This window comes from Alexandromys fortis, unplaced genomic scaffold, assembly GCF_014885135.2.
Source record: "Alexandromys fortis isolate MF-2015 unplaced genomic scaffold, M_Fortis_MF-2015_v1.1 scaffold_38, whole genome shotgun sequence".
NCBI lineage: Eukaryota > Metazoa > Chordata > Mammalia > Rodentia > Cricetidae > Alexandromys > Alexandromys fortis.
The window spans coordinates 7,530,796-7,544,341 of NW_026067916.1; the positions used below are offsets into that span (position 1 = coordinate 7,530,796).

Sequence of the window (13,546 nt, forward strand, 5' to 3'; positions counted from 1 at the left end):
GACCTGCACAGGATTATACCAGCCATATGCCCAGTGTGGGTCACTGGTGTTCCTGAGTTCTCACCCCAAACTGGGAGATTATTGCAGTGGCGGCTTCTGAGCAAGGGAAGACAGCTTCTGAGGGAGGGAGAAGCCCTTGAGAGGCTTCCCATGCTTCAGCAGACAGCCCTACATCCGTACACATAGAAACCACACTAAGCGAACTCTGTGAGGTTTTTTTGTTTTATTTTGTTTTGTTTGAAGCACATAGATTTTGGGAAAGTGGGTAAAGGAGGAATCGGAGAGGAGCTAATCTGATTTGATCAAAACATACTATATACATATTTGAATTCACAAGAATAGGATTATTTTTAAGAGTTGTATAAAGTAGTCTGTAGCAAAGCTCTTGGCTTATATTTTTGGGTGTGGCAAGCAGAGGTACTACCTTAGCAGGCAAGACTCCAAACTATCACATGCCTCTTACCAAAATTCAAATGAAGACTGGGTTTGATGCATCTGTAATCCCAATGCTCTGTAGCTCAGGGCATAAATACTGACAGGCAAGATATGTTTTGCTACACCTCTGTATCAAGAGGGTATTTCCACTAAAGAAGGTTAATTAGGTATCCAGAACAATATGGATAGCCCCAGACATAGAAAGAAAAGGAGCACCTTTCTCCTGGAGCCTCAAAACATCATTATTCAAGATAATGACCAAGGTCATCAGAAAGACACTGAAAGTCAAATAACGGTGAATATAAACACACAGTTGGAGAAGAAGCAAAGATCGAGCTGAGGGGCAAAGAGGCTGAACTCAAGGTGCTACAGGCTCAGATAGCTAAATAGTAATCCTATTTCATGATAAAGACAAGAAGACACGATCCAAAGATGATTCTTCTAAGACACAAGTCTGAGGGGCACAGGGTAACGAGCATTCTTCTGATAAATAAGGGAGCAACCAAATTCATCTGAAAAAAAGCAACACACGGAAGGTAAGTCATCATGAGGCAGAAGCCACTCAACATCTAGGTCTCTTTAAAGTGTCCACTGAAATGAGAAAGGAAAAAGTCTCACTGCAGAATCAGAGACAAGGAGACGCAGGGATGGGAAATCAGAACACATTCAATTAAGATCCAGACACAAGCTCAACACTAGAACAAGGAACTGAAGCTGAGACAGAAGAGAACTGGAAAACCAAGACGAGGAGCTGACGTCTAAATGGACACCTCGTCCACCTCCCTTCAGAGGCAGAAAGACAGCAAGGTACACCTAGGACAGTTTCAGAGATTGTAAAGGGGAAAGAAATTATGCGAACAACGACAAAAGCATACGATTGCAAACAAAAATAACAAGAAATGGCTTTAAGAGCTGCAGTTCAAGAATCTGGGGCTTCTGTCCTTGGTCTTTCTGCGCTGTTGTAGTTGGGAACATAAATGACTCCTCAGATCGCTGTTAAAGCTCAGAACAGGCCTTGCAAGCCAACACCCAGGCACAGATATAGCTGTGCCGAGCCTATGTAACCAGCAGCCGTTTGCTGAGCAAGAGGAAGGAAGCCAAAAGCTCTGGCAAGAAAGAAGGCAACCAGTCTACCACTGCCAGAGTGAGAAAACGGAATTCTGGAATGTAGGAAGCCATGGGCATTAAGTGTGAGGAGGAAGCTGGCTGGCTAGAGCTCAGTTTAGGAAGAAAGCGGCAAGACGTGAAAGCCAAAAGAAGCTCTTCAAAATCTCAATGCTCAGTATGAAATGATAAGATCACAAATACATGTGCCAAGAGGAATGGGGTTGAGCTTCACATTGTTGATGCACAAAATGGATACAGTTTGAAAAGGACCAGTTTGGGACTTTATAGACTTATACTGATGTAAGGTCTTTGCTCACCAAACAGCTAGCATTCTAACTTGCATGGGTGTTGAGCTGATTTTAATCTATTGGAAAATTGTGATTTTGTTTTGTAAATATCAGATAAGTGAAACCGGTGTGGTGTTTGTAAATAAGGTGAAACTCACTTCCGTTAAACTTGGCAGGACTTTAGAAGGACAATATTTTCTAGTTCATGAGCTCTACTTTTCAAATATGTAAAAGTTTCAGGTGGCATAAAGTCTCATACATAGACTTTCTTGTGTTTCTCCTGTCTACTTTTGTGCTTAAGCTTGCTGTTATTTTTTAATTTATTAATACATGAAAGACATGCTATGTAGATGCTCTGTAGAAGAACTAGCCATTGATAATAAAAAATGGTTTTCTTTAAAAAAAAAAAAAAGAAGAAGAAGAAAACTGTGGAAAGGGGATTAAGTCTGGACAGAATTGGAGGATCAAATTCAATAGGATGAAGATACTCGATTGATATATTTAATCTATTCCATTTTAGATTACATCTGACTCTGTTAAAAGATACATGCCTGTAATCATTTGTCCCTAATTGTCACACAGTAATTGCATGAGATTCAGAATATCTCTAGGCATCTCTAAAAGCATTCTAATCTCTTTTGTTGTGAGTGAGTGTGTATATATATATATATATAATTTGTGTTATATGTAAATTGAGGTGGAGGAACTTTATATTATAGAGACTAAGTATACACTTTAGCAAATAAAGCCTGTTTTAAAAAAAATGAGCGAGTGATGCTTTTAAATAGCTTTATTAAGTTAATTTCATGTAACATATTTAAGAGTTAAGAATAAGGATTTTTTTAACTTAAATCCTAACCCTACCACCTAATACCCTTGTAGTCTTACTAAGCACTTCTTAATTCCCCCAAGACTTAGAGTTCAAGTTTCAGTCAATAAGATAATAAATAGAACCTGTTTTGTAAGGAAGCTTTGAAGATTAAGTGGGTAAACACCAAAAAAAGTAGTTAGAGCTCTTACCAGGAAGCAGCCAGAACTTAATGTAGTTATTATTTCAATGTGGCTACTTCATAAAATACTTCAAGTAGAAATAAAATACAGAATCATAAGGTAAGGCCAGTTGCATTTGTACTGGTATTCAGTGATTTTTATATTTGTAAAAGTGACAAGCATTACTAAATGTGGATGCAAAATTTTTATTATTTATTCAGTTCATTCAATTAATAAATCTTTTGGAACATGACAGTACTATGGATGATTTCAGCTTAAGACATAGCTGTATTTTAATAAAGAAATGTTTACAATTGGCTTCACACTTGTGTTAAAAATTATGAAAATTCACTCTTTTAAAATGAAAAAAAAATTTACTAATGATCATCAAATTTTGGATTTTATCTTTACTGTGGTGTTCCTATGATTCCATCTTGAAAATTATGTCTGAGCCACACATAAATTTAAAGCTATGTTAGTCTGTGCCTTGTTTAAGTACCCCCACCTAGAGGGACAGTTATGAATCCCCAGTGCTACACAGGTCAGCTGTTAGCCTGAAAGTCTCAGGTCAGTTGTTCCCACGACATCATCAAAAATCAACAGCAAGCACAATATAAAAGGACATACTTTGCTAAGAACTTTACAGTTTTGAACTTGGAACCTTTCAAGTTTTCTGAACACTGTTAGCAGTATTAACTAATACTCCAATGCTTGCTTTCTCAGTTTGTCAACATTTTGCTATACTTGCTTCAGATGTTGTCATGGTAGAAGATGCATTCCTTTGGAGCCTTCAGAAATCACGCTCTTGTCCACCTAGAATAGCCACTAAATTGAATTTAGCATTTGTAAATCCTAAGTGTTACTGTGATATTAATATAGATGTCTTATATACAACTGTATCCGGTAATTTAGAAAATTATTTAACAATTTTAAATTCACATAATAACTTAACAGTGACATATTTATCTTTCTGCAAAAACTTTAGAAAACAAAATCATTTTTAAGAATTTGATTTAATTCATCCTGTTAATATTTCATTGATTGAATATATGAGCGCATACTTATTCATTTATTAACTTTGGTAGAGATAATTCTGTGGTTAATGTTTTTGAATAAATTTCTTTTGTGCAAGTGGGAGAAATTCTCTGGGGTAGAAGCAAAATTAGTAGAGTTGAAATATCCTGGGTGTGTATGTATAATAAGTTTCATGAGGTAGGGACAAAATGTTAGACGAAATAAATATACCAACATAATTGCACGAGAATTCTGTTAGTTAAAATCATTGTGTAAAAATTTCTTCCAAAGTGTCTGTAATTTATCTTGAGTGACTAACATTAAATCTTGTTCTTATTTTTGTACACTCAAATGGGATGGTTAGAAATGGGAGGCCCTAGAATCAGTTTCTCACGGGTGACATAGGAGGTTTGGTGAGGCACAAAACCCATAGCTCAAATTTCACTATATATTACATTACAGAAATCACAATGTTAAGCTTTATCCTAGAATAATTACATTTTATTTTCCTTGCGTGTCAGTGGTATGGAGTCTTGACTGGCTTTAAGGAAAGGCAGCTAGTAAATCTAGGTAAACCAGGACTTCCTAGTAAACAGGGGACTCCTACAGAAATAGAACATTACTTCATCACTGACATACAAACTAAGATGGGAAAGCCAGGAAAAGGTGAAGGTAAGGAAAGGCCTTGCCTGTGGGATCAACAATGTTAAACACGGACAGCTGCTGCCTAGTTCCAACTCCGGTCACTAGTCCATGCCAGCTGTGGATCTGCTATGATGCTTAATTTGGATAGGTTGTCTGTGGAAGTTGTTAAGTGTATGTATACGACACAAGCAGCTAATAATTGCTTAGAGACAATGGGAGAATTGGGGATTCAGTGAAATGCCCAATTTGCAATGAATGAAAGATTTAACTTAGTTTCCATTTTAACGTAACTTAGTGGCATGAGGCATTTCAACCTGGTTCATAACCATGGTAAATGTCATACTTTAGAGGGAGTTTCAAATGTCCCTTTGGGAAAGCTCTTGCAATTTCATCTGTCGTAAGAGCCATTTGCCTTTCTTTTTCCCTGTAAATGTAATGATTGCTTTATCTTTTCTTTCTTTTTTAAAGACAAGAGAAAACAGGGTCTAACGTAGCCCAAACTGGGTCCAAAGTAGCTAGGCAGCCGAGCAAGCTGAGCTCTGGTTTGTGCCTGCAAATCTGGACCTACACTCTTGCACCATCATGCCCGTCTCCTCGTTCACTGCCTTTTAGGCGGGAGGGTGGGAGAGACAATTGAGCTTTGCTGACAGGATTAGAGGTCAAACTCTCAGAAAGTTAAAGACTATACTATTATTTATGAACCAAAAAGATATTAATGTTATTATATACTTAAGTATCTTCCACATATAGGAAAAAGTAACATTTCTAGAGTATAGTCCAAAGTCCTACAGGAATTTCTTTAAAAGCATATGCATACTCAGTAGTGCAAACAAAATCAAGACACCCAATATATTTCCAAAATGTCATTGTACGTTCAACTTAAAATTGAGTTTCAAGATGCAATGATTAGACAGCGAGGTGAGGCCAAAGATCTGGCAAATGTTATATGCCCTTCAGTTTGAACAGAGGTCATCAGATAAGGTAAAATGTAAATTTAAAAAAAAAAAAAAACGCCTCTTCTTTTTCTCTTCCAATTCAGTGCTGAGTACAAGAGGAGGACTAAATATGTCCAGAAAAGTCTTAATCCTGAATGGAATCAAACAGTAATTTATAAAAGCATTTCCATGGAGCAGGTATGTAATTATTATTTGATAAATGGCAGATGTAGGCTGATGTAAGTGTAGTGACGGCAACGCTATGGAAAGTCAGGTTTTCCAAACACAGTGAGAGCTCATTAAAGACAGGAGAAATATATTCAGTGATAATCAATGAGAGAAGCTCAAAGTAAGGTGAAAACAAAGGCTCGTATTTAACAAAGTAGCCCAAACATGAACAAATGATTAGGGAGGCAAGGCTCTTAGAATATTTTAAAATGAAATATTTTCAATAGATTCGATCAAATTTGCACATTTTAGGAAATATTTTCAACTGCTGATGTTTGGTTTTCAGAAGGAACACCAAGAAAAACTAAGATGAAATGCATGAAATGTGTTATTTCTTCTACCATTTATGGTGTAGGGTTTCATTTTTGTAAATTGAAGCTTCCCAAGAGGAAAGTATAAAATTTTGTGAAGAAGATGTAATGATGACTTCCATAAGACATCAAGACCAAAAATAAGTAGTTCAAGGCAAAATGATGTTAGTGTGTATGTTTTTTTTTAATTTAAAAGAATATGAATTCCATAACTTCCATAAACAGGAATAGTATCTGTTTAATGCCAGCACTCAGGAGGTAGAGGCAGGCAGAGCTCTGTGAGTTCAAAGTGTGTTCCAGAACAGCCAGGATGACACAGAGAAACCGTGTCTCAAGAAACAAAACAAGAACAAAAAGAGAAAGAAAGCCATCCAAATAAGATAATTTACAGTAAACAATCTTTCAAAATGAGGTTCTGGTTTGCTCTCTGAAAGGTGGTTATGAATATGAAGTTATAAGTGAATATTAATCCGAGTTCTTTAAAGTAAGTTAAATTCTGCAGAAGTAAAAATGCTTCATTTTTGGTAATGATTGGGATAAAGAAAAATCTAAATGTTTTCGATTCATGGCTTTCATATATTTAGAGAGTATCGTCTGCTTCTTGTTAAATGAGGAAAGACAGAACAACGGGAAATAAGTATGACCAGTTTTTTCACAAAGTAATGAGGTCTCCTAGAATCAAACACTAGATTGAACTACAATTTAATCATTATAATTCCACACAACATTTAACACACAGAGTCTTACGTAAATTATCAAGCATTTTCATAGAATGAAAAGAGGTCCAGGCAAGAATCATTCAGAAATGTATAGAAATGCATGTTGGAGGAACGTGGTTGATGATAGCTGTATCCGAACGCAGCTCATGAAGAAGACATTGGAGGTGACGGTTTGGGATTATGATAGATTCTCTTCCAACGACTTCCTTGGGGAGGTAAGTCTGTCCTCCTTTATACTGTCACCCTATGCAACAAGTTAAAGAAGGATGGAAGATGATAAACACCTTGAGTTTACACAATAGCCGTTCCTGACCACCATCTCTTGGCCGGTAAGTTAGTTTTCTGAGTTACTCTTTGAATAGAAACTTGAGAAGTGATTTTTCCATTCACCATTTGGTGCACTTTTTAATCTAGTTAAGATTAAATAAATAGTGTTTTAGCGGGAAAATAAAAAGTCACAATGTGATTACAAATGATCTCTGAAACAAAAAAAAATAAAAACTAAGCTGGAATTTTTAAATGCAATATCTTCTTTTATTGATTTTTATTGAGCTCTACGTTTTTCTCTGCTCCCCTCCCTGCTTCTCCCCTCCCCCTTCAATCCTCCCACAAGGTCCCCATGCTCCCAATTTACTCCAGAAATCTTGATTTTTCTACTTCCCATGTAGATTAGATCTATGTATGTCTCTCTTAGGGTCCTCATTGTTGCCTAAGTTCTATGGGATTGTGATTTTTGGGCTGGTTTTCTTTGCTTAAATGTTTAAAAACAACTTATGAGTGAGTACATGTGATAATTGTCTTTCTGGGTCTGGGTCACCTCACTCAAAATGATGTTTTCTAGCTCCATTCATTTTCCTACAAAATTTAAGATGCCACTTTTTTTCTGCTGTGTAGTATTCCATTGTGTAAATGCACCACATTTTCCTTATCCATTCTTCAGTTGAGGGGCATTTAGGTTGTTTCCAGGTTCTGGATATGGCAAACAATGCTGCTATGAACGTAGTTGAGCATGTGTCCTTGTTGCAAAATCAGTTTTTTTAATCCCTTCTCCTTCCATGTAATATTTCTCATTGCCGTTTATGATTAAATATTATGGTAATGATTTTCAAAGGTTTTAAAAGTTAAAACTAAGTGGACGAGAAGATACTTAAAATAATTATTATATAAATTTGTTAAAAACCACATATGTATATCTAAGAATGGAATCTAGAAGAGTGAACAGACCTTTGGGTGTTTCCATCAACAATGTTATAAAATTTTGAAATTTATTTAGTGCTTTTAACTTAAATTATATGTGTGTACACACTCATACATGCTCTATGGATGTGATTTCCAGGAAATCTGAAGCTTACACAATCCCTTCTTGATAGGGACTGTCTTGCATGTGCTGTCTCTGTAATGAGAGCTTCTTTGGGTTGAAGATATGCTACCTCTTTCCCATCCAATCCACACCACGGAAGCCTTCCTTTCAGAGTCTTTCCTAATTCAGCCACTAAAACTAAAGTTGATTGTATGCAGAATTATTCTAAATAATAGGGTTTACTGTCAAATTTCAAAACGTTGGCTTTCTGAAGTCCTTCTAATTTACTCTTGTGTATATGACCCTAGGTCATATATCTATATTATTTATTACTCATTAAATCTAAGAAGCCAGTGGCTGTCAAAACACAGTATTTGTGTGTGTCCCATTAGGAAAGGAGGGGTGCTAGATAAGCCATGACCCATCAGCAACTGGTATTTAAAACATTAAAGTACGTTTTAGATTGGAAAAATAAGCTGATAATGGCAAATTACTTGTTCTTTTCATTCTTTGATCTTGTCCATCTTCCCGTTAAAATCATACATTTCTCCTAAAGTAAAAATTACTTTATAGAACATTGTAGGGAGGGCCTTGGACCTTCCCCAAAGCACTGTGCCTCACCCTCTCTGAAGAGTGGATGGGGATGGGGTGGGGAGGTGTGAGGAGGGAATGGAGGGAGGGCAAGGAGTGGAAACTTGGATTGGTGTGTATAATGAAAAAGGATAGTTTGTTTTCTTTTTTAATAAATAAATAAAAGAACAACCATACCAACTTGTTTTTCATAAAAAGGTTGGCTTATGACTCTGATCTTTTCATGCTACCCGAGTAAATTAGGGAAAAGTCAAAGAAATGATGTAGTTTAGTTTAGCCACACATTTATTAAGCATCTCAGTATCTGATGAAGAACTAGTCAATAAGCGAAGTGAAGTGAGGAAGGTGGCGTCCCCCCCACTTAAGGTGGTTTATCCATCTGGTTACATCCTTAGTGTGTTTTAGGTCGTGGGAAAACTAAGCCTATTATAAGCTCAATCCGTGCTCTTTCCTGCTTCCTTGACCTTCCCCAGGTGTTGATCGATCTATCCAGCACATCTCACCTGGACAACACTCCTCGGTGGTATCCACTGAAGGAACAGACCGAGAGCATTGACCACGGCAAGTCTCACTCCAGTCAAAGCAGCCAGCAGTCTCCAAAGCCCTCTGTCATCAAAAGCAGAAGCCATGGTGTCTTCCCTGACCCATCCAAGGGTAGGAAGCATTTCAAGTAGAATGTGATTGTTTGCCTGTTTGGTCAGTCAGTACCTTCTTGACTTTGAGTCGCTCTATGCGTAATATACATTGTCAATTTCAGTTCTGTGGGAAAATTAATGTGATATCATGAGAAGAATGTTTGGACTTGGGAAGAAAGGCGCTGTAAACACATATCAGCACAGACTTAGGTGGTAGCTTCACCATTGTCATTGCCTTATTTTGTAAAAATGAGATTGGGCTACATAAGATAGTTGTATTTCTGAAAATCCATTCTAATGGGATCTTAGAAAATTCGCTGAGTTGTTTCATCAAACAATATAAAATTTCTTCTAATATGTTGACGAAAACGTGGCCATCATTAGTGCTAGTTATATTTCTTTTAAAGGTTTGGATCTCTGAATTCTCATACAGTCTACAAACAAAATTTGCATCATATTTTTACTTATCCTATGAAGAGCATTTTTCTCATGTCATCAAGACAAAAGGCAATTCAAATTCCTCAAGTCTTTCCTGGATGTTGGATGCCAATTAATTTTTAATTTGAATCATGATGTTACACTTGGTATTTAACAATATGCACAGCATTTTTTTTTAAGACAGGGTTTCTCTGTATGACAGCCCTGGCTACCTTGAACTAGCTCTTGTAGACCAGGCTGGCCTCGAACTCACAGAGACATTCCTGCTTCTGCCTCCCAAGTGCTGGGATTAAAGGCTTATGCCCTTGCTGCCCAGCCTTATTTTTATTGGAAAGAGTTTTCCCTTTATTTTTTAACAACAGTTCTACAGCGTAAGACTAATCCTCCTCATAACTGATAAATTTATCAATCTATATATGATAAACGTGTGGCGACCAGATACATTAATTATTTATAAGGATTAAAGGCAATTAGCACTCCTTAATTCTGAGAGTGCTTTTGTGTACATCAGATGAGGACAGATTGTGTGAAAATATTCTAGAGGAGGAGAAGCTGAGGTCACGTCTCAGAGGCCATGGAGTTAATGTAACTGAGAACCACTGACTACAGAAACCGTAGAAGATTTGATTTATGTCTATGTTTTGTATTGGGTTTGGATTCCACGTAGGCATTTCAACTTTGCCATGCTCAACCTCCTGGAAGATGATTAGCCTAAAAATCTCATTCTCCCTCTCGCCCTGGACTACTTCTCTGAACCCATACCTTCTCAGTTTCCTGAGACAAGGAGTTGGCAATATCTTCTAATCTACTCAGGCACCGTTTTCACTATAGTTTTACCAGCGTGGGTCCGGCAGCTGAGGAAATCCGTTGTCTTACCAACCTCTATGAGAAAGAGCAGAGTTGCCGGGGAAGGGGTAACTGAGGCAGGCGCCCATTGCCTGAGGCTTCTTAGAACTCATTCGTGATGAATGAGCCCCTTCCCTGGGCTCCATTCCCTTTGCTTCCTGTCCTGAATGGCTTTCCAAATCTTAATTGCATTACTGTATGGTGTGGAGTTGCATAACTGACCCATGAAAGAAAACATTAATGTCCATCTTAGACAGTTTCAAGTTATGTGTGGACTAGACTTTAACAGTGGGGGAGGGGGGACCCGGGGAGCAACTTTAACTCATGTTTTATCCTTTTGTAACCAGACATGCAAGTTCCCACCATTGAGAAATCCCACAGTAGTCCTGGTAGCTCAAAATCATCATCCGAAGGCCATCTCCGATCTCATGGACCATCTCGCAGTCAAAGCAAAACCAGTGTCACTCAAACGCACCTGGAAGACGCAGGGGCTGCCATAGCCGCGGCCGAAGCCGCCGTGCAACAACTCCGCATTCAACCAAGTAAAAGACGCAAATAAATTCCTCAGCATGGCAGCTTAATGTTCATCTGTTGCCTTTCTCTCCTGCTGTCCTTCCCTGTTTGCTTTCTGTCTTTTGGCATCCCCTGCTCACTCTGTTCTCTGTCCTTTTGTCTGTGTAAGAACAGTATCAATACATAAATATGCTCTCCCCTCCCTTTACTTTTTTTTCTTTTTCTTTTAATTTACGTAGACAAAACTGGCTGTTTCTCCTTTGTTCCCACCATCTCTCCGACCTGGCTCATAGTACTTGGTAGTCGTGTCTGTAAGTTTGCAGGCAAAGCCGTGTTGTGTGTGTGTTTGTGTGCACTTCCTTCTCCTTTAGAATACAAGAACTACAAGCACAAGGGACTGCCAGTTTTCCAGCATTATCCCCACAAAAGCAAGCATGGGGACACACATACATGTTTAAGTAAGGTCAATAGTGGGATACTTGGGCCAGGAAACACTCAGCATTTAAGCAGATACTTAAGGAGACCAATAGTCAAATTCTAGAACCCAGGGTAAAAAGCCATTTGAAGCAATGTTTGATAACAGGATGCATGGGGAAAGGAGCTGATATGTGAACCTCATAGTCTCCTGAAGAACGTGCAGAAATCCGTATTCTCAAAAATACGTATTTTTCATATGCATATAAGTTTATGTGGTGAGACAACGTGATCTCATTCAGGGGCACAATCTGGTCCATTCCATTGGATCACACTTTGTACAGAATAGCAGCGTTTACAGATTTTTTTTTCCTAACCAGTGAACTGTTTTCAAAGTCAAGAAGTATCATGTCTAGTAACTGTGAGTCCATTAGAGTCTCGCCATTAACTCCTCTTCATTGATGAGTTTTTACATGCGACATCTTCTGATACCGCTCTCTAAGAAACCCCAGTGCAGATGTTTCACGGCTGAGGTGGGCTGCCACCTCCGAGAAGCGTCCGCCGGGGAGTAGAGGCAGCTTATTGTTTCCCTCATCTCTCTGGTCATCATTCCCAAGGAAACAGCCAGTTTTTAATCCCCTTCAAGTGCTGTGCATGTGGTATCATTTTGGCCTTCGGAAACTTGGTTCCAACCAAACCAAAGCACACTTGTGTTTGCATGAGTAACATTGAAGCTGGTTCCATCTGAGGATACACTCTGGGTTTCCATTTCACCCCGCACTGCCACAGCGGCACCTAAAAGTGGGCAGTGCAATCATGCCAGCAAGCAGCACAGACACAGCGTAGCAGGCGTCCTCCCCATGCAAAGAACTCAGTCTGGTACTCTGCCTCCACCAGCCAATGGCAACCAGGACCAAAGCCAGCTAGCCCTCAGGAAGGTGATGTCCGATGGACCAGTCAAGCCAGAAGGAGGTGAGCAGAAAGGCCCTGTTCAAAGCACACAGCAAGAATGCCCCCCCCCCCCAAATGTTAAGGCTCTCGTTCCTTAATTTTTAGGGATTGTCTAATGAAATCTGTTTATCCCATTTTTAATGTGCTTTTTGTGGGCATGGCATTTTAGGATTTCATCATCACTGTGTAAGTCCCAAGATCGGTCTCATGATATATTGACTACAGTGATTTGTATTTTTCTATGCAGGGCGTCTTTTGACTTTTGTTGGAAAATAGTTTAACAGTATTCATATTGCACAATGGAATGCATGCTACTAACCTAATCTGTTCAAGCATGACTACAAACTATGTTGCATTGTGATAAAAGTTTACGCTGCTCACAATTCGAGTTAGCCTACCAGTTTGGAATGTAGATCAGTTTTTGTTGCCTATTACTTGTCGTGTAACTTTTGGAAATGCTTTAGAGGAAAGCGAAGGAACAATTCATTGTTAATGCACTCATTCACCGTGGCACAGAGAACATTCTCTCCTGAGCCTCCAAGCAGACATCTGTGCGTGTTTCCTTAGCTGTTAAGTGTATCAGCTGTGTTGGGCATGTGAATATCCAAGTGCCTGTGTAATAAATAAAGTCTCTTTATTTCATTCATAAACTACTGGGTTCTGAGCCATTGTTATACGATACATCATAAAATCAGTGTGTCGGTTTGGGTTTTATTGTTTATCATTTAGTCCCTTTATGTAAGATATGGCCACCGATACATGCTAGTTAGAGCTATGGTAACAGAAACATTTGGGAGCATAACAGAGTTTCACACTGGAAACAACCTAAGTCAGAAGGGAAAGCTTTACAAACTCAAGCAGAGCTCACATGGAAACATAAATGATGGGTGGAGTTGGCCTAGTAGGTACCACTTTCACTGCTTCTGACTCCCCCCACCCCCTTGTCTGGTCTAGTTGACAGCCTTCTCAGGTGTTTGCAGAGAGGAAGGTAGATCCCACTAGCCCTTCCTTTGAATGGGCAGTTCATTTTGATGTCACAGCTATAGTAGGAACGGAGAAAACTGATAACTGTGACTCTCTTGACCCCAACATCTGGAGTTTTCACACAAGTAAGAGTCACTGCCCATGACAGGAATCAAACTAGTGTTGCTTTAATTTTTTTCTCTCTAAATTAATTCATAATCACA

General features: G+C 38.6%; 1 protein-coding gene across 2 annotated transcripts in view; it reads left to right on the plus strand.

Moving 5' to 3' along the window:
• Pclo (piccolo presynaptic cytomatrix protein) overlaps positions 1–13,546 on the plus strand; it is a 288,549-nt gene that overhangs the window by 227,134 nt on the left and 47,869 nt on the right. For both annotated transcript variants that reach the window (XM_050139687.1, XM_050139688.1), the window contains exons 19-22: positions 5,518–5,611; positions 6,815–6,886; positions 9,036–9,216; positions 10,829–11,023. In XM_050139687.1, the coding sequence (XP_049995644.1) occupies positions 5,518–5,611; positions 6,815–6,886; positions 9,036–9,216; positions 10,829–11,023 (542 nt within the window). The remainder of the gene's footprint in view (positions 1–5,517; positions 5,612–6,814; positions 6,887–9,035; positions 9,217–10,828; positions 11,024–13,546) is intronic.